The 13,780-nt window shown below is 55.0% G+C and overlaps 1 protein-coding gene across 2 annotated transcripts; it reads left to right on the top strand.

Annotated features, from left to right (window-relative positions):
* Positions 1-4,582: 4,582 nt before the first annotated feature.
* On the top strand, positions 4,583-12,067 carry IRF8 (interferon regulatory factor 8; the record flags this gene model as incomplete). Of its 2 annotated transcripts, none has more annotated exons than XM_082005584.1 (8): positions 4,583-6,034; positions 7,215-7,398; positions 8,417-8,505; positions 8,997-9,089; positions 9,429-9,498; positions 10,019-10,405; positions 10,742-10,857; positions 11,891-12,067. In XM_082005584.1, exons 1-8 carry the CDS (start codon positions 5,720-5,722, stop codon positions 12,065-12,067), a joined length of 1,431 nt encoding a protein of 476 aa, XP_081861710.1. In that variant the 5' UTR covers positions 4,583-5,719. The 2 variants fall into 2 exon arrangements, with proteins under 2 accessions (XP_081861710.1, XP_081861711.1); XM_082005585.1 differs by having other exon boundaries at positions 8,997-9,108; positions 9,451-9,498.
* Positions 12,068-13,780: the final 1,713 nt, after the last annotated feature.

Below are 13,780 nucleotides of genomic sequence, written 5' to 3'. Positions count from 1 at the left end.
TAAGCAGCCGGCTGCTCGACGGCAGACGTTGGCCCTGGAGTTTGGAAAACTCTCTATTCCCTTTGCCAACGCCCTGCGGGGGGTTCACGTCTAGGGCGGCAAGCAACGAGCACCAGCCTTGGCCATGGGCTCGAGGGTCGGAGCGGGGGGCGGTCAGGACCCCCCCGTTGGTGGCCCGCTCTGTGTATACCTCTGGGCAGGTCGGTTAAATGATGACGTTGTCTTGTTCTGTCCCGGTCCCCAGTGGATCGCAGCCACTTGTCCATCACCCAGAGCCGCAGCAAGCCCCGACCCTCTCTCCGGCAGCGCGGTACCCGGGCGCTCCTCCGGCAGGGCATGGGGATGCCAGTGCAGCTTTGCACAGCCGCGGTGGGACGAGCTGGGAAAGGCCACCCTGTCTTCTGTTTTGCAGTGAAGCTGGGGGACGATGCAGGGGCTGCCCCGAGGAGGGAGGGGTGGGTGCCGGGGTGTGGGTGCCAGGCTGTCACCTCGTGGGATGGGGAGAGGGGCTGGAGACCCAGCTGCTCCTGGGGCTACAGACGCCCCTCACCGTGTTCGGACTTTCCTGGTCCAGCCTGTCCTTGGCAGATGTCTGTCCGGCATTTTTCTTAACCCACACCCCCCCAGAGAGGGGGGAAATCCAGCGGTGCCGGAGGCTGCCCAGCCCCACCGCCTCCATTCCCAGAGCCGGAGTGGTTTTGGGTTTCCCCTGCTGCCTGATCCGAATGTCCCCGGTTGCAAAAGAAGCTAATTGCTCGACTGGACTCAGTCGACTCGCAGACCAATTTAACGCTGTCCCTCTCCGACAGCCTTTTTAATATCGAAAGACCGCGACCGTGTCCCTTTTCTCATCCCAAACTCCTACGGTGCGTTTCCAAAGCGTGGGCTTCCTTTGCCAGGACTCCCCACATCCATCCTACAAGGGGGATCCCAACTCATTGACACAGCCCTGCTACATTTCAACCTTCAACTCTTCCAGGCCAGCTTGGCTTTTACTATAAATGCCTTGCCTGGCTTCTCAAAAATATCTGTTCTGCAATCCAGTCTGAGGGGGAGAAAAAAAAAAAGGCGCTTAAGCTATTTCTAGGAATTCCCTTAATGAAAATTTCTGGGTACTCTGAGTGTGACGGCGCTGGGGCTGACTCACCCGCTAATAAAGAGGAGAGTAATTAAAACCATGAGGATAGCTGGCCTGGATTTGCGGTGTTCCTGGTGGGAATGAAGGGATGGGCTGACATGACCGCTCCGCCACTGTGTCCTCTGTCCTATTTTCTTCATGAGAACCACCAGCAAAATTAAAAGTTTTAAAGACTCAGTGTTTAGCCATAATAGATAGGATTCTGGGAAAAAAATATGGGAGCTTTTCCCTGTCTTTTTAGGTTGAGAAAAGCGTCCCTTTGGCTGTTGTTCTACATGGAGGTACGCCGCGGTTCGTGCCTGCAGCACACTCTGAGCGGGAAAGCACCCTGAGCAATTAATGAGATCAAGGAGCATAAATGCTGTTGATGGAGCGGACTGAAGAGAAGTTGAGCAAACAGGGTCAATATTGGATTTAATGCCTCTGTTATCATTTTAGGAAGCAGAAAAATGGAGCTTGCGCACAGGAAAAAAAGAGAAGAAAGTTGGTTTCTGGTGTTAATAGGAAGTCGTGGGAGATATGTGATAAGCAGAGATTAGATTTCCAGTAGGTGTGATAACGTCCGCGGAGCGCTGCCGTCTCGTCATCTGCGCCAGCCTGGGTGGCCATGCCCCTTCCCGTCCCACGACCGGCCATCCCGGGACTCAAACGTTCCCCAAGGAACTGTGGCACCAGAGCAGCTGTTACCCCTGGAAAAATCCCTCTGCTTTTGGGAATCATGAGGGATGCTCCCCGTCAGCTGCAGCATCACTCACGCCTGGGACTGCTGCCCAAACAGCATCTCCTAAGCCTAATTCCCCGTGAATTTGAAGAGTGTCCCAAGGAAATATAGACCTTTTTCCACTCTGGCCTACGTTAGTGGGACCTGGGGTGACTTTAGGACTTCTGGGCACTGGAGGGCAAGCCCTGAAGCAGGTAAAACCGGGCTGATCTCCCCTTCTTTCCACACTGCAAAGAGCATGACACGCTCCGCTGCTCAGCTCTCCCGTGCCGCACCAGCCCTCCCGAAAGGCCGCTGCCTCCGGCATGGGGAAAATTGTTCTGCTGAAGTGTGAAGGAACTTCCCAGGGTGCTGCTCGCACACGGGGAAATAATTTGCAAGAAATTCCCGGCCCCACTGCCTGCACCAGGGTGTGTTTTGCATTTTCCCTTGCCAGTCGCTGGCAGGGCTGCGGGGCATCTCACTCCCTTTGCTGCCAGCACCATCAGAGCTGAAAAACCCATTTTAAGGGGGTTATTATTTTATCCTCCTCCTGCTGGGATCCCCCTTGCCCCAGGGGATTGAGATTTTTGCCTTTCAAAGCTGCCCATGAAGTCGTGGAGCCAAAAACAAAGCCAGAGGTGATAGAATCACCCTGCTGACAGCAGGATCGCAATTAGTCTCCAGCTCGTTGGGCTCCAGAGGGGACGAGGGGATGGAGAGGCTTGATTATATAAAGCCCCTTTAAAATATCCCAAATTTGCCAGAACATTTACAAAAGTAATAATTTTTTACTGGAGGGGTCCGGCTGGTGCAGGGAGGCAGGATCAGTGTCGTGGGGGATGGCGATGCAACCCCCCCACCCTGCAACGCTTAACTTGTTTCTCAGTAAAAAAAAAAAGAAATAATCCTCCTACCCATATCTGATTGCAAAAGATGGTTTTGGCTTTCCCCAAATCACACCTGGGGGATCTGATTAGGATCAGTCGGGTGTTTAAAAACAAGGGCTATTACAGCTATTATTTATTACAAATGACAGTAAAGGTTGTGTACCTTAGATCATTATTTTTGTTGTACCATCTGTGCAGCTCCATACATTTCCCATTTCTCTGTATTACCCACATGGGAGTAATTATGGGTTTCTTCCAAGAAATGTGTGTGTAATCTGGTAATCCCAAAAAAACCCCTCTGAAATCAGGCTGCAGATGATCCTTTATGCTCTGCTATGGCCAGCGGCCCCGGCTGGGAACATCCGAGCTGGGCTGGGGCTGCTGGGCAGTGCTGGGGCACCGAGCCCGGCGGAGGGACAGCGGGCACTGCCGGGGACAGTGAGAGGGGGACTGATCTGGGACATGGGGTTGATTTGGGAGGGAACTGGGAATGCCTGGGGGTGGACTGATCTGGGACTGGATCGAGCTGGGACTGGGGAGACTGGTTGGTAACTAGGGATGGACTGGACTGAGACTGGGGACACTGGTCTGGGACTGGGGATGGACTGGCCTGGGACTGGGGAGAGACTGGTCTGGGGAGACACTGGTCTGGTTCTGGAGATAGACTGGTTTGGGACTGGGGAGACTGGTTGGTAACTGGGGATGGACTGGTCTGGGACTGGGGACACTGGTCATCTGGGACTGGGGAGACTGGTCTGGCACTGGGGATGGGCTGGTCTGGGCCTGGGGAGAGACTGATTTGGGACTGGGGAGACTAGTTGGTAACTGGGGATGGGCTGATCTGTGACTGGGGACATTCGCCTGGGACTGGGGATGGATTGATCTGTGACCGGGGGCACTGTTCTGTGACTGGGGATGGGCTGGTCTGTGACTAGGGACACCAGTCTGGGACTGGGGATGGATTGGTCTGGGACTGGGGATGGATTGGTCTGGGACTGGGGACAGTGGTCTGGGACTGGGGAGACTGATCTGGGTCTGGGGACACTGGTGGTGGACTGATCTGGGATGGGGCAGACTGGTCTGGGACTGGAGATGGTCTGGGACTGGGGATAGACTGATCTGGGACTGGGGACACTGGTCTGGCACTGGGGATGGACTGGTCTGGGAGGGTCCGAGCTCTGCCCGGGGCTGGACCCGCCTGGGGCTGCAGACGGATGGGACACACGCACCGGCCCGGGAGGGACCCACCTGGGCGGGGCCCGCCCCAGCGTCCCCGCCCCCTCGCCACGCCCCAGCCCCGCCTCCGCCCCCGCAGGCTGATTTCTCGGAAAGGCGCGCGCTTCAGAGAATGCGGCGCCGGCCGCGCGCGCCTCACTGGGCGTCTCCCCATTGGGCAGCCGGAGACAGAGACGGCTTCCCATTGGGAGTAGCGGGCATAGGGGGTGGGGGTCCGACTGGCTATTGGCGGGGCGGGGCGGGGGGCGTGGTCGTTGGCGGGCCCGCCCCCCATGGCGCTATAAAAGGCGGGCGCGGTGGGCGGTGCGGGCGGCGGCGCGGAGCGGCGCGGAGCGCAGGTATCGGCGGCTGCGATGACCCCGTGCTGCCCGCACGCCTCCGGGGTGTGGGGCATGGCCGCGGGGTGCAAGGGAAGGGAGTGCTGGAGGTGCGCGGGGCGCTGGAGGTGCGGGACACCCCAGTCCGGTACCCACGGCCCCGTGCGTGCGGGGGCGCAAGGGCTGAGCCCGGTGCTGGGGTCGCGGGAGATGGCTGCCCACGCTGCTGCCAGGCTAAAGCCGGGGCTGGGGAGGGCTTGGAACTGGGACGGTGCGGTGCTGCCTCTGCCAGCTCAATTTTCCGGCTGCTCGTCCCTCCTGGCGTGGGGTCGATGCGCAGCTCGCTGCGTGGGAAGGACTCCCGTGGCCGCATCCTGCGTGTGCTGGCTGGTGTTGCGAGTGGCAGCCTGGAGGGCTCGTTTCGTGGAGGAGATACGGAGCTCTGCCCTCTGCCACTAATGGGAACAGGCTTTCTAGAAAACGGGCCAAATTAGAAGAGAGTCCTCTCTCGGGGAGCGTTCCCGAGGCTCTTCGTCACTCGGGTGCAAGGCATTGGGCACGGGAGCCTGCGGAGGGGCTGTGCCGAGCCCCATCCCTCTGGTGCTTTGGGACATCCAGCTCTGGAGGGGTAGCTGGGATCCAGAGCTGTGCCCTTGGTGATCTTTCGGCTGGTGGCGGTAGCTGTGGGCACCCTTAAAAGCAGGGGCTGTGCAGCGGGTGGCCGGGGAGGTCTGTGTGTCCCACTGTGTGGCAGGAGGGTGATGGTGAAGGGACAGAATTTGGTGGCACTGAGCCACCAAATCAGGGTGTGAGCCCGTGGCAAAGCAGGGACCACCAGGTCTCAGGCTGTGCTGGGAGCATCCTCGTTTTTCACCCCAAAACCTTCCCATGGGGCAGTAAATTAAAAAAAAAAAAAAAAGAAATGATGGAGAGGTAGTCCAGGAAAACTTGGAGGACGGTTGTGAGCCTGAAGGCCTGGAGGGCTGATCCTGGGGCTGCTGGTCACATCTGCTGGGCCATTAACTCCTGAAGTCCCTGCAGGTCTTGCCATGGAGGTGACAGGGCATGCCAGGAGCGCTGAGCCTGGCACTTTGCTTCAGCTGGGTGGGAGAAGATTTCTCCTGGGTTCCCCATGAAGTCACCCAGCAGTTTTAGCTAAAAATGACCCGAAGTCCCCAGCAAGGGTGGCTTGGCTTCACCCCGTTCCTTCTGCATGCTGGTTCTCTGTTTGAGAGGGTTTTTTGTGCGGCCCCCATCCCTGCGGTGACTCTGGGTGCTGCCTGGAACCGGTGCTTGCTCCCCAAATAGGCAGTGCCTGGTGAGAGGGGCTGTCGTCTCCTCCGGGACAGACCCCTGTGACAAGACGCATTTGTAGTAATTCAGAGGAAATTGCCTTGTTTTTTTTTTTATTATAAAAGAAGCAGGAGGGTGGATTTTAATGTACAGACGTTGGCACGTGGGACTTGGAAGAGCAGCCGAAAGCTGCTTGTCTCTGCGGGTGACGCCCAGCTCGTACCCCAGCTGTGGTGGGACCGTGCTGGGAGAGCTAACAGGGCTTGGACCTCTCGTTCCATCCAGGATGTGCGACCGCAGCGGTGGACGGCGGCTCCGGCAGTGGCTGATCGAGCAGATTGACAGCGAGCTGTACCCTGGGCTCATCTGGGAGAACGAGGAGAAAACCATGTTCCGCATCCCGTGGAAACATGCTGGGAAGCAAGACTACAACCAGGAGGTGGATGCCTCTATTTTCAAGGTAGGGACAGATGGTTAATGCCTTTTCTCCATGGCTCCTGGGCTCTGCAGTGCTGTCTTTTCCTTGCTGACAGTCTCACTGGAGGGAGATGTCCCTATTCTTTGTGGGTTTTGCATCTCTGACCCTTGCAGGAGATGCTTCACCCCACAACTGGTTGCCCAGGCTCTTTTAGGGATATTTGTTCCTTTTTGTTAAATGTTGGTACCAGTTTTAGGTTTGTTTTCAGCATGTTTGAAACCTGGTCTGACATGAGAAGGAGCTTGATGTGCTCCTTTTCACCTGCTCTAACCCTCTTATCAGCCTATTCTTGATAAAAGGCTGAACTTATTTAAAAAAAAGACTTTGCAGGAGGGAAGGAAGTTTTGGATTTCACTGAAAGGGGGGGATTTCCAGTTTTGGGGAAAAACTGGAAAATTCCATCCCAAACTAAAAAGGTCAGGCTCTTCCCCAGGAATTCCCTTCCCTCTGCCCCCACTTCCAAATAGCCGCAGTGGTGAGCGAGTTCACTTTTGAGGCAGGGACAGCTGGTTAGCGGCTGGTTTGGGAGCACTGGGTTATGAGGATGGCATTGAATCTAGCCATCTGAAAATACGGGGGTTTTAATATATATTTATTTTTATAGATGATCATATATTTTGCTACTTCCATTATACATACTCTGCTCTCCATTACTCTGTGAGTCTCTGTTCAGTGGTAAAATGTGTTCTCCCACCAAAAGCTCAACTGATATTCTGAGTTGAAAAAGAAACCAGCTTTCACTTACTAGTCAGGAGCTGGACAATGATGTTTATTTTGATTTTTTTTTTTTTGAGGTGTTACCAGGTTATTAGGAACACCACTGCTTCAGCAGTGGTTCCTCGCATCCCCAGCAGCTCCTGACCTGTCAGTGCAGAGATGAAGCCGTGTATTATGACCTGCACCTCTGCTTTTTTAAAAGCTGGGTGCTGCAGCCCTTCCTGCACCCTGGGTGCATCTCTGGGGTGGGTGGTGCTGCTCAGCACCCAGGCACACGTCCCCCCCCATGGCAGCTCTCCTGGCACAGTGAGGTGGCGAATACACGTGGGATGGTTGAGAGGGTGCAAGGGGCAGACGAGAGCGAAATGCTCAAACCCCCACCCCCAGAGGGTTGAGGGAATATGCAGAGCTGACGTGGAGGATTTTTTTGTTGCTTTCTTTTTAGGCCTGGGCTGTTTTCAAAGGCAAGTTCAAAGAAGGCGACAAAGCGGAGCCGGCCACGTGGAAGACGCGGCTGCGCTGCGCTCTGAACAAGAGCCCCGACTTCGAGGAGGTGACGGACAGGTCTCAGCTGGACATCTCCGAGCCCTACAAGGTCTACAGGATCGTGCCGGAGGAGGAACAGAAATGTGAGTGCTCTGAGGGACCGACCCCGGCGCAGGTTGGTCCCGCGAGTAACCGCGGGCTCGTACTGCTGACCTACATCTGAGCAGAGCTTCCTGGCCGGGCGCTGCTCTTGTGCCGACGCTTTGCTTGTCCTGCTCTGCAGGTGATGTCCTCGGTGTTACCGCCATGGCAGGGAGGGGAGGAGGAGGGACAGGCTTTTCTTTTCTTCTCCCTCCAAGCAGCTGCTTAGGAAATAGGGGATAACTGCAGCGTTGTGTAAGCTTCCATCCTGTAAGGATGCTGTAGGGGCAAATCCAAAATCCTTCCCCCCCTTGCAGGGGGGGCACTTGAACGCCAACCCCTTGTCCTCCCTGCCCTGGGCAGATGTCAGGGAGCTGCAATAAATCCCTTCTTTCTTGCCAGCACTGATTAGCGTAGCAGTAGTCTCACGGAGAGCAGTTGCTGCTGTGATGTCTGGTGTGGTGCAGGTCACGCTAAGTATATCTCTCTTTGTGGTTAGGCGTGTGTGTGCTTTTTCCTTTTTTTTTAAGCAGAAAACTTGCAAAATAAAAAAACCTCGCTGTCAGGAAATCTGCCTTTAGCATCTTGGCCTCTTCCAGCCGTGTTCACACAGGGGGTTGTGCTGCTCTTATGCAAATGGTACTGCAGGTTCCCACCGGCAGCACGACTGCGCTGGCGGAAAAAGGAGAAGCAGCAGCAGCCCTGGTCTCTGGGGTGCTTAGAGGGGGGGGAAAAAAAAACCCCAACCCTCTGCTCTAGCTCTGTCTCTGCTACCGGCTGGATTTTTGATTCACCTTGCTGCCGGTCACTGCACCGGAGCAGTTTTTGGTCCTGAAAAGCAGCTCTGTGTGGAGCTGGAGGGGGCTGCGAGGCCCCCCGAGGTGCTGTTATGTGGCTGTGCTGTGGTTCTCGGTTTCATAACTTTCACGGGGTGAAGGGTTTCTAAAACCCGGTGGCAAGATGAGCTGTGGCTGGGAGTGTGTGTGTGTGTGCTCACTGCATCCCGGCCTCTCCTTCCAGGCAAAGCAGGCATTGGCAACGGGAGCAGCCTGAATGACGTCGTGGAGATGGACTGCAGTTCTTCTGCAATTGATGACCTCATTAAAGAGGTAAGCCCTCACCGTGGCTGCGGGTCGCCTTGGCTGGAGGTGGACAGATAGTGGGTGGTTGCCCAATGAAGTGTTGCCTTCCTAAAATTCAACTTGCAAAGCTCTGGGGATCAGCCTGGCGAGTGACGCCGGGTTTCGCAGCTCCTTCGTGTCAGCCAGCGCCAGGATGTGGTTGCTGATGAATGGCTCGTGCTTTGGAATCGCATCCAGGCGCGCGGGACCTTTGCTGGGGGACGGAGGCTGTTTTGCAGCCCTGTTTGCCTTCTTGGCCGTGTCACGTTGGGCTGCTTCTGCTCGCTAGCTCTTGAGGGTCTTATTTGAGTGTACGGCCTGGGGAATGCTAAACTTGCCCTTTCTAACCAAAAAATTCACTGGCATCCCGTTGGCATTGCCATTTGGACCCTCTCCGAGCACTGCGAGTGTCTCTGTGCAGCACAGCGGCTGCCCACGGCCTCAAACCTGCTCTGATCTCAGTGTCTGGCCTCGCACAGCCCCCCTGTGTAGATGAATATTTGGGGATCATCAAGAGAAGCCCCTCACCCCCCCAGGAGACCTGCAGAAACCCCCTGATACCTGACTGGTGGGTGCAGCAGCCCAGCCCTGGTGAGTAGCTGGCAGTGTGTGGTGTGTGTAACGGGACTGAGATTTGTCTGGGGCAGAAGAAACTTACTGTGCAGCAATGGATAGTGGACAACAGTTGTATTTTATTTTCCTTATTAAGAATGCTTAAAGTACTAATTACGAACACTGTGGTTGGTACCAGGCACCCAACAGTGTGCATTGCACAAGATTAAATCCACCTGGGAGTATTGGCATCTCCTGTGTGGGAGCTGGGAAGTCTGATGTGCCTGGGAGAGAAACCTGGGGGCTGGTGGAGGCGAGAGGGGGGGATTGGGATTTGGGAGCTGGGCACGCAGGCACAGCTTGGCTTTTCTCTGCCCACAGCGTTGCCCCTGATGAACGGATACTCTGGCTATGAGCAGCATCATTCGGGTAAGGCGGCTCTCCTGCATGGCTGTGGCCATCAAAAGTGCCTCTGGAGCTTGGCTGCGGCTGTGTGGTGGCAGAAGGTGGCTCTGGCTCTGCTCCCCACCTTGGGGGAGGCTTTTCTCTGGGTTTGGGAGGTCCTGTGCCCTCCTGAGCATCCACAGGGTTTGCATGCTGAGCAGGGCCACATCCTGCCCGGTATCCTGTGGCCACGGTCCTGGCACGGGGGGTTGCTCTGGGATGCTGGGGATCAGCCTTGCCTTTGGTGTGGGGCGATTCCCGCAGCAAGGGGGTGTGGGGCAAAGGCAGGAGGAATGGGTTCAGTATTGGCAGCTCTCGCTTGCTGATCGGCGCTGCTACCAGGCTGAGTGCTGGAGGAGATGTCCTCTACCCATAGGACGTCTCTTCCATCAAGTGAGACTTGCTTCCAGGAAATGTTGCTGCTCTCACAGGGTTTGGGCAATGCGGTGAAGAGCAGGCAGGATTTGTCTTCTGATGGGTCACGTATATGCCCATCACCTCCCAGGTTACTCCCAGATGGTGATCAGCTTCTACTATGGCGGGAGGCTGGTGGGCCACATCACCACCTCGTGCATCGAGGGCTGCCGGATCTCGCTCAGCCAGCCCTCCAGCCACGGCGAGAAGCTCTACGCCCCAGATGCCCTGGAGCACGTGCGGTTCCCCTCGGCCGACGCCATCCAGAATGACCGCCAGAAGCAGATCACCAAGAAGCTCTTTGGGCACCTGGAGAGGGGTGTCCTGCTGCACAGCAACAAGCAGGGCATCTTCATCAAGAGGCTGTGCCAGGGCAGGGTCTTCTGGAGCGGGAACACCATGGTCTACAAGGACAGGCCCAACAAACTGGACCGGGATGAAGTGGTGAAGATATTTGACACCAACTTGTTCTTCAGAGGTTTGTAGGAATGTTCCCCTCTTTATCTTCATCCACTCGATGGGGGTTGAAAGGGTGGAGGCCTCTGCCTTGGAGCACTCCCAAGTCATCACTGCCCATCACTGATGGCTTACCCGAGTGTTCTGGATGAGTAGCTGATGCTACCAGATCTAGGAAGGAATAACCTGGTGTTTTGTGTCACTTAATTGCCTCCCAGTTGGAGGCTTTGCATAGCAAAGCTAGCTTCTCTTGAGCCCCCAGCTTTCTTCCACAGCAGGGTGCTTGGTCCCAAAGCTGCGTAGCAAACGCTGGCAGCTTGCGGCAGGCAGCTTCCAACTGTTTCCCCTCTCCCTGCAGAGCTGCAGCAGTTTTACAACAACCAGGGCCGCTTCCCGGACAGCAGAGTCATGCTGTGCTTCGGAGAGGAGTTCCCAGATGCTGTACCCCTGCGGTGTAAGCTCATCCTTGTCCAGGTATGGAGGGCTGCCCTTTGGAGCTCTGCTGCTGAATTTCCCCCTCTGTCTGGACCATATTGCCCTTTTTCCCTCACAAGTAGGGCTCTAGCTTCAACCCCTGGAGCCACAGAGCATTGGGGTGGCATAAGCTGATCCACAGCCTCCTGAGAGGTGCTTGGGCTGATCTGGGTAGATCGTGTTTGCAAACAAAGCTTTTCTAAATGATGAGGAAATCTGTTCTCTTCCTCCTGTTCCTGCCTCTTGGCACTGGGACCTCTGCCCTCTCCTGTGGGAAATGGGGGAATAAATCCCTGGAATGGTTGAGTTAAGGGGCAGCCTCAAGCTGAGCAGTCAACAGATGTGGTGAACCACCACGGTGGGCAGCAGTGGGGCTGGGAAACCCTTGGAAGGGTGAAGGAGGGGATGGGATAGGATGAGAGGAGCAGTCCCTGTGGCTCTGGCAAGAAACTTCTCCCTGGAGAAGCTGAAGCAATTCTGGGATCTCAGTGCCTTGGGGCAATGTGTAGGGTCTTTCTGGAGCCTGCAGCCAGTGTGGGACCCCCTTGGGCTGACAGGGCTGCGGCAGCAGGGACGTGGCATAGTAGGTTGCATCCACCCTTGAGCAAGCAGAGACCCACCAACTCTGTGAGGTCCTGGAGGGGATTTTACAAGTTCAAAGACTGGTCCTATGCCTCCCTGCACCACTTTCTCACCTGGTGACAACTTCTTGCCTTGGGTGCCTGCACCAGAGGATCACTCTGTGCTGGGATGTCTCCCAGACTGTCCTCACCTCCCTATAGCTCTGCTGGGAGAGGAGCTCTTGTCACTGCTTCTGTTCTCCTAGAAGTGCTTTGTCAAGGTAGCTTGTGGATTTGGACAAGTCAGCCTAGCTGGACCTGGCCGCCTGGGTCTGTTGGGCACAACTGCTCTGCTGTGTCGCTCCCACCCCCTATGCTGCTGCCTGGGCTGGTGGGGGTGGGTGGCTGCAGTGGGAGATGCCCAAAGAGGTTTCTCTTTATTCAGCATCTTCATGACTTTTCTTTTTGCATAGGTGGAGCAGCTGTGTGTCAGGCAGGTGGTGGAGGAGGCTGGGAAGACCTGCAGCAGCAGCCCCATGCTCCCCATAGCTGATGAGACCCAGCATGACCAGGTGTACAGGATCTTCCAGGACATCTGTGGGACGCACCAGCGGCCTCTCTTCAGAGAAAACCAGCAGATTGCTGTCTGAGCCTCCTTCTCTGCAGACATAGCCTGGTGGTTTGGGTTGATCTAGACCCAGTTTGGTCCCACTGATGCCTAAATTCCCCTTTTTGGAAAGTTGGTTTTTGCTCTTTGAGTCTTACACTCCAGAGTCTGTATCAATACAGCAGTAAAAATTGCCGTGAGAAAGTAGGTTGGATGCTTGGTGTCTGTCCCACAGACACTTTACTGATTAAAAATGACTTTTTGTACCAAGCAGGGTGGTCCCGGTACCCTTGTCTCTAGCTAATGGCAGCGGGAGGAGGGAGTGTCTGAGCTGTGCGGGAAGGTCAGGGCTGGGAGTGCTTTGTGTTGTCTTTGTTAATGGCCAGTCAAGCAGAAACCCAAAATCAACAGCTATAACTACCTGCCCCAGCAGTCTGCAACTCAGACCTTGCTGAGAATAGTGATTTGGTAGGAGGTGGTTCTTGAAAAAGCCTTAAAATGCTCAAATGTAGGAAATTCTTTCCAGAAATCAGGTTTTCATTTCCCCAAAGAGACCTGCTGATGGAGCATAGGGTGTGCCTTCCGAGGAGAACCTTCAGAAATTCCTCTTTATTTTTGCTCTAAGGTTTATATGTCTGTCAACCAAAGTATTTGGAAACCAATTCAGAGATTATATATGTAAATGTTGAATATAAGAACCTAGGAATCTTAATTTTTCCAAACTAAACACAGAGTTTATATAAATATATCTTTAAAATTAAAGACCGCAGCATAGCGTGAGTAGGTTGGCTTCACCGTCCCAAATGCACATGTTGGTCTCTCCCAAGCGTGACCAGGCAGTGGCATCCATGTGTAAATCCTCATTAACACGCTTTGTGTGTGCACCCAGCACCAGGGTGCTGCTTGGGCATGGGGCTTGTACCTTGCAGCTGACAACCAGGACTGCATGTGTGTGCTACTAAGCTGCCTATTTATTTTATGCCTGAGGTTTATTAAATTTTTTGGTAATTTTTTTATCTTCTTGCAATTAAAGTGCTATATTTTGTATTTCTCTTGCAATGTGGTTCTTGGTTGCAATGAGTGGGGTGTTAAATTGCTGGCGGGGAGAGCTTGGTATCTCTGACTTGCTCCTGCCCTCGTCTTCCCTGTGGTGGGGTCTGTGTTAAGCCTCTGCTGTCTCCTCCCTCCTGCTCTGCAACTGCCCATCTCTGGGGCAGGAGGGGAAGGAGTCAAAATGTTGTAATGCAGTGGAGGGAGGAAAAGGGTCTTGCTTGTTGGCCTCTGAATCAAGGGAGCATGAAGATGGGTCCCTGCTCATCTGCCACAGCATTGACCTGGACTGTGATGCTCCAAGGTCACGGCATGGGGAGGCAGTTAGTTATGGTCCTGCTCAAAGACATACTGTAGTCTCTTCCCCCTTCGTTGCCTGGTGGAGCTTTTCCCCACTGTCTTCTCCTTCCACCTTTCTCATGGGCCAGGTCTAGTGGAGGCAGGTGTTTGGGGAGAACCAAGGGCAAAAAGGGAGCATCTCTCTTGGTCGAACAACACAGTCAATGTTTCATGGGGGAGTTTGAGCATCCACGCCCTCACCTGCCTTCATCTCAAAAGGCAACACCCCAAGAGGCTCTGGAAAAGGGGGAGAACCATGTTTGATTTGTCCTCCATGAAGGACACATATGAACACCAGCTCCTTCTCCATAGCAGGCTCTGCCATGGTGCTCTGGGTCAGCCCTGCCAAGGGGTGCAGGCAGGGAAG

Source organism: Phaethon aethereus (assembly GCF_964289735.1).
Source record: "Phaethon aethereus genome assembly, chromosome: 13".
NCBI lineage: Eukaryota > Metazoa > Chordata > Aves > Phaethontiformes > Phaethontidae > Phaethon > Phaethon aethereus.
The sequence above is the reverse complement of the archived record's forward strand: the minus strand, read 5'-3'. Positions and strand labels throughout refer to the sequence as shown.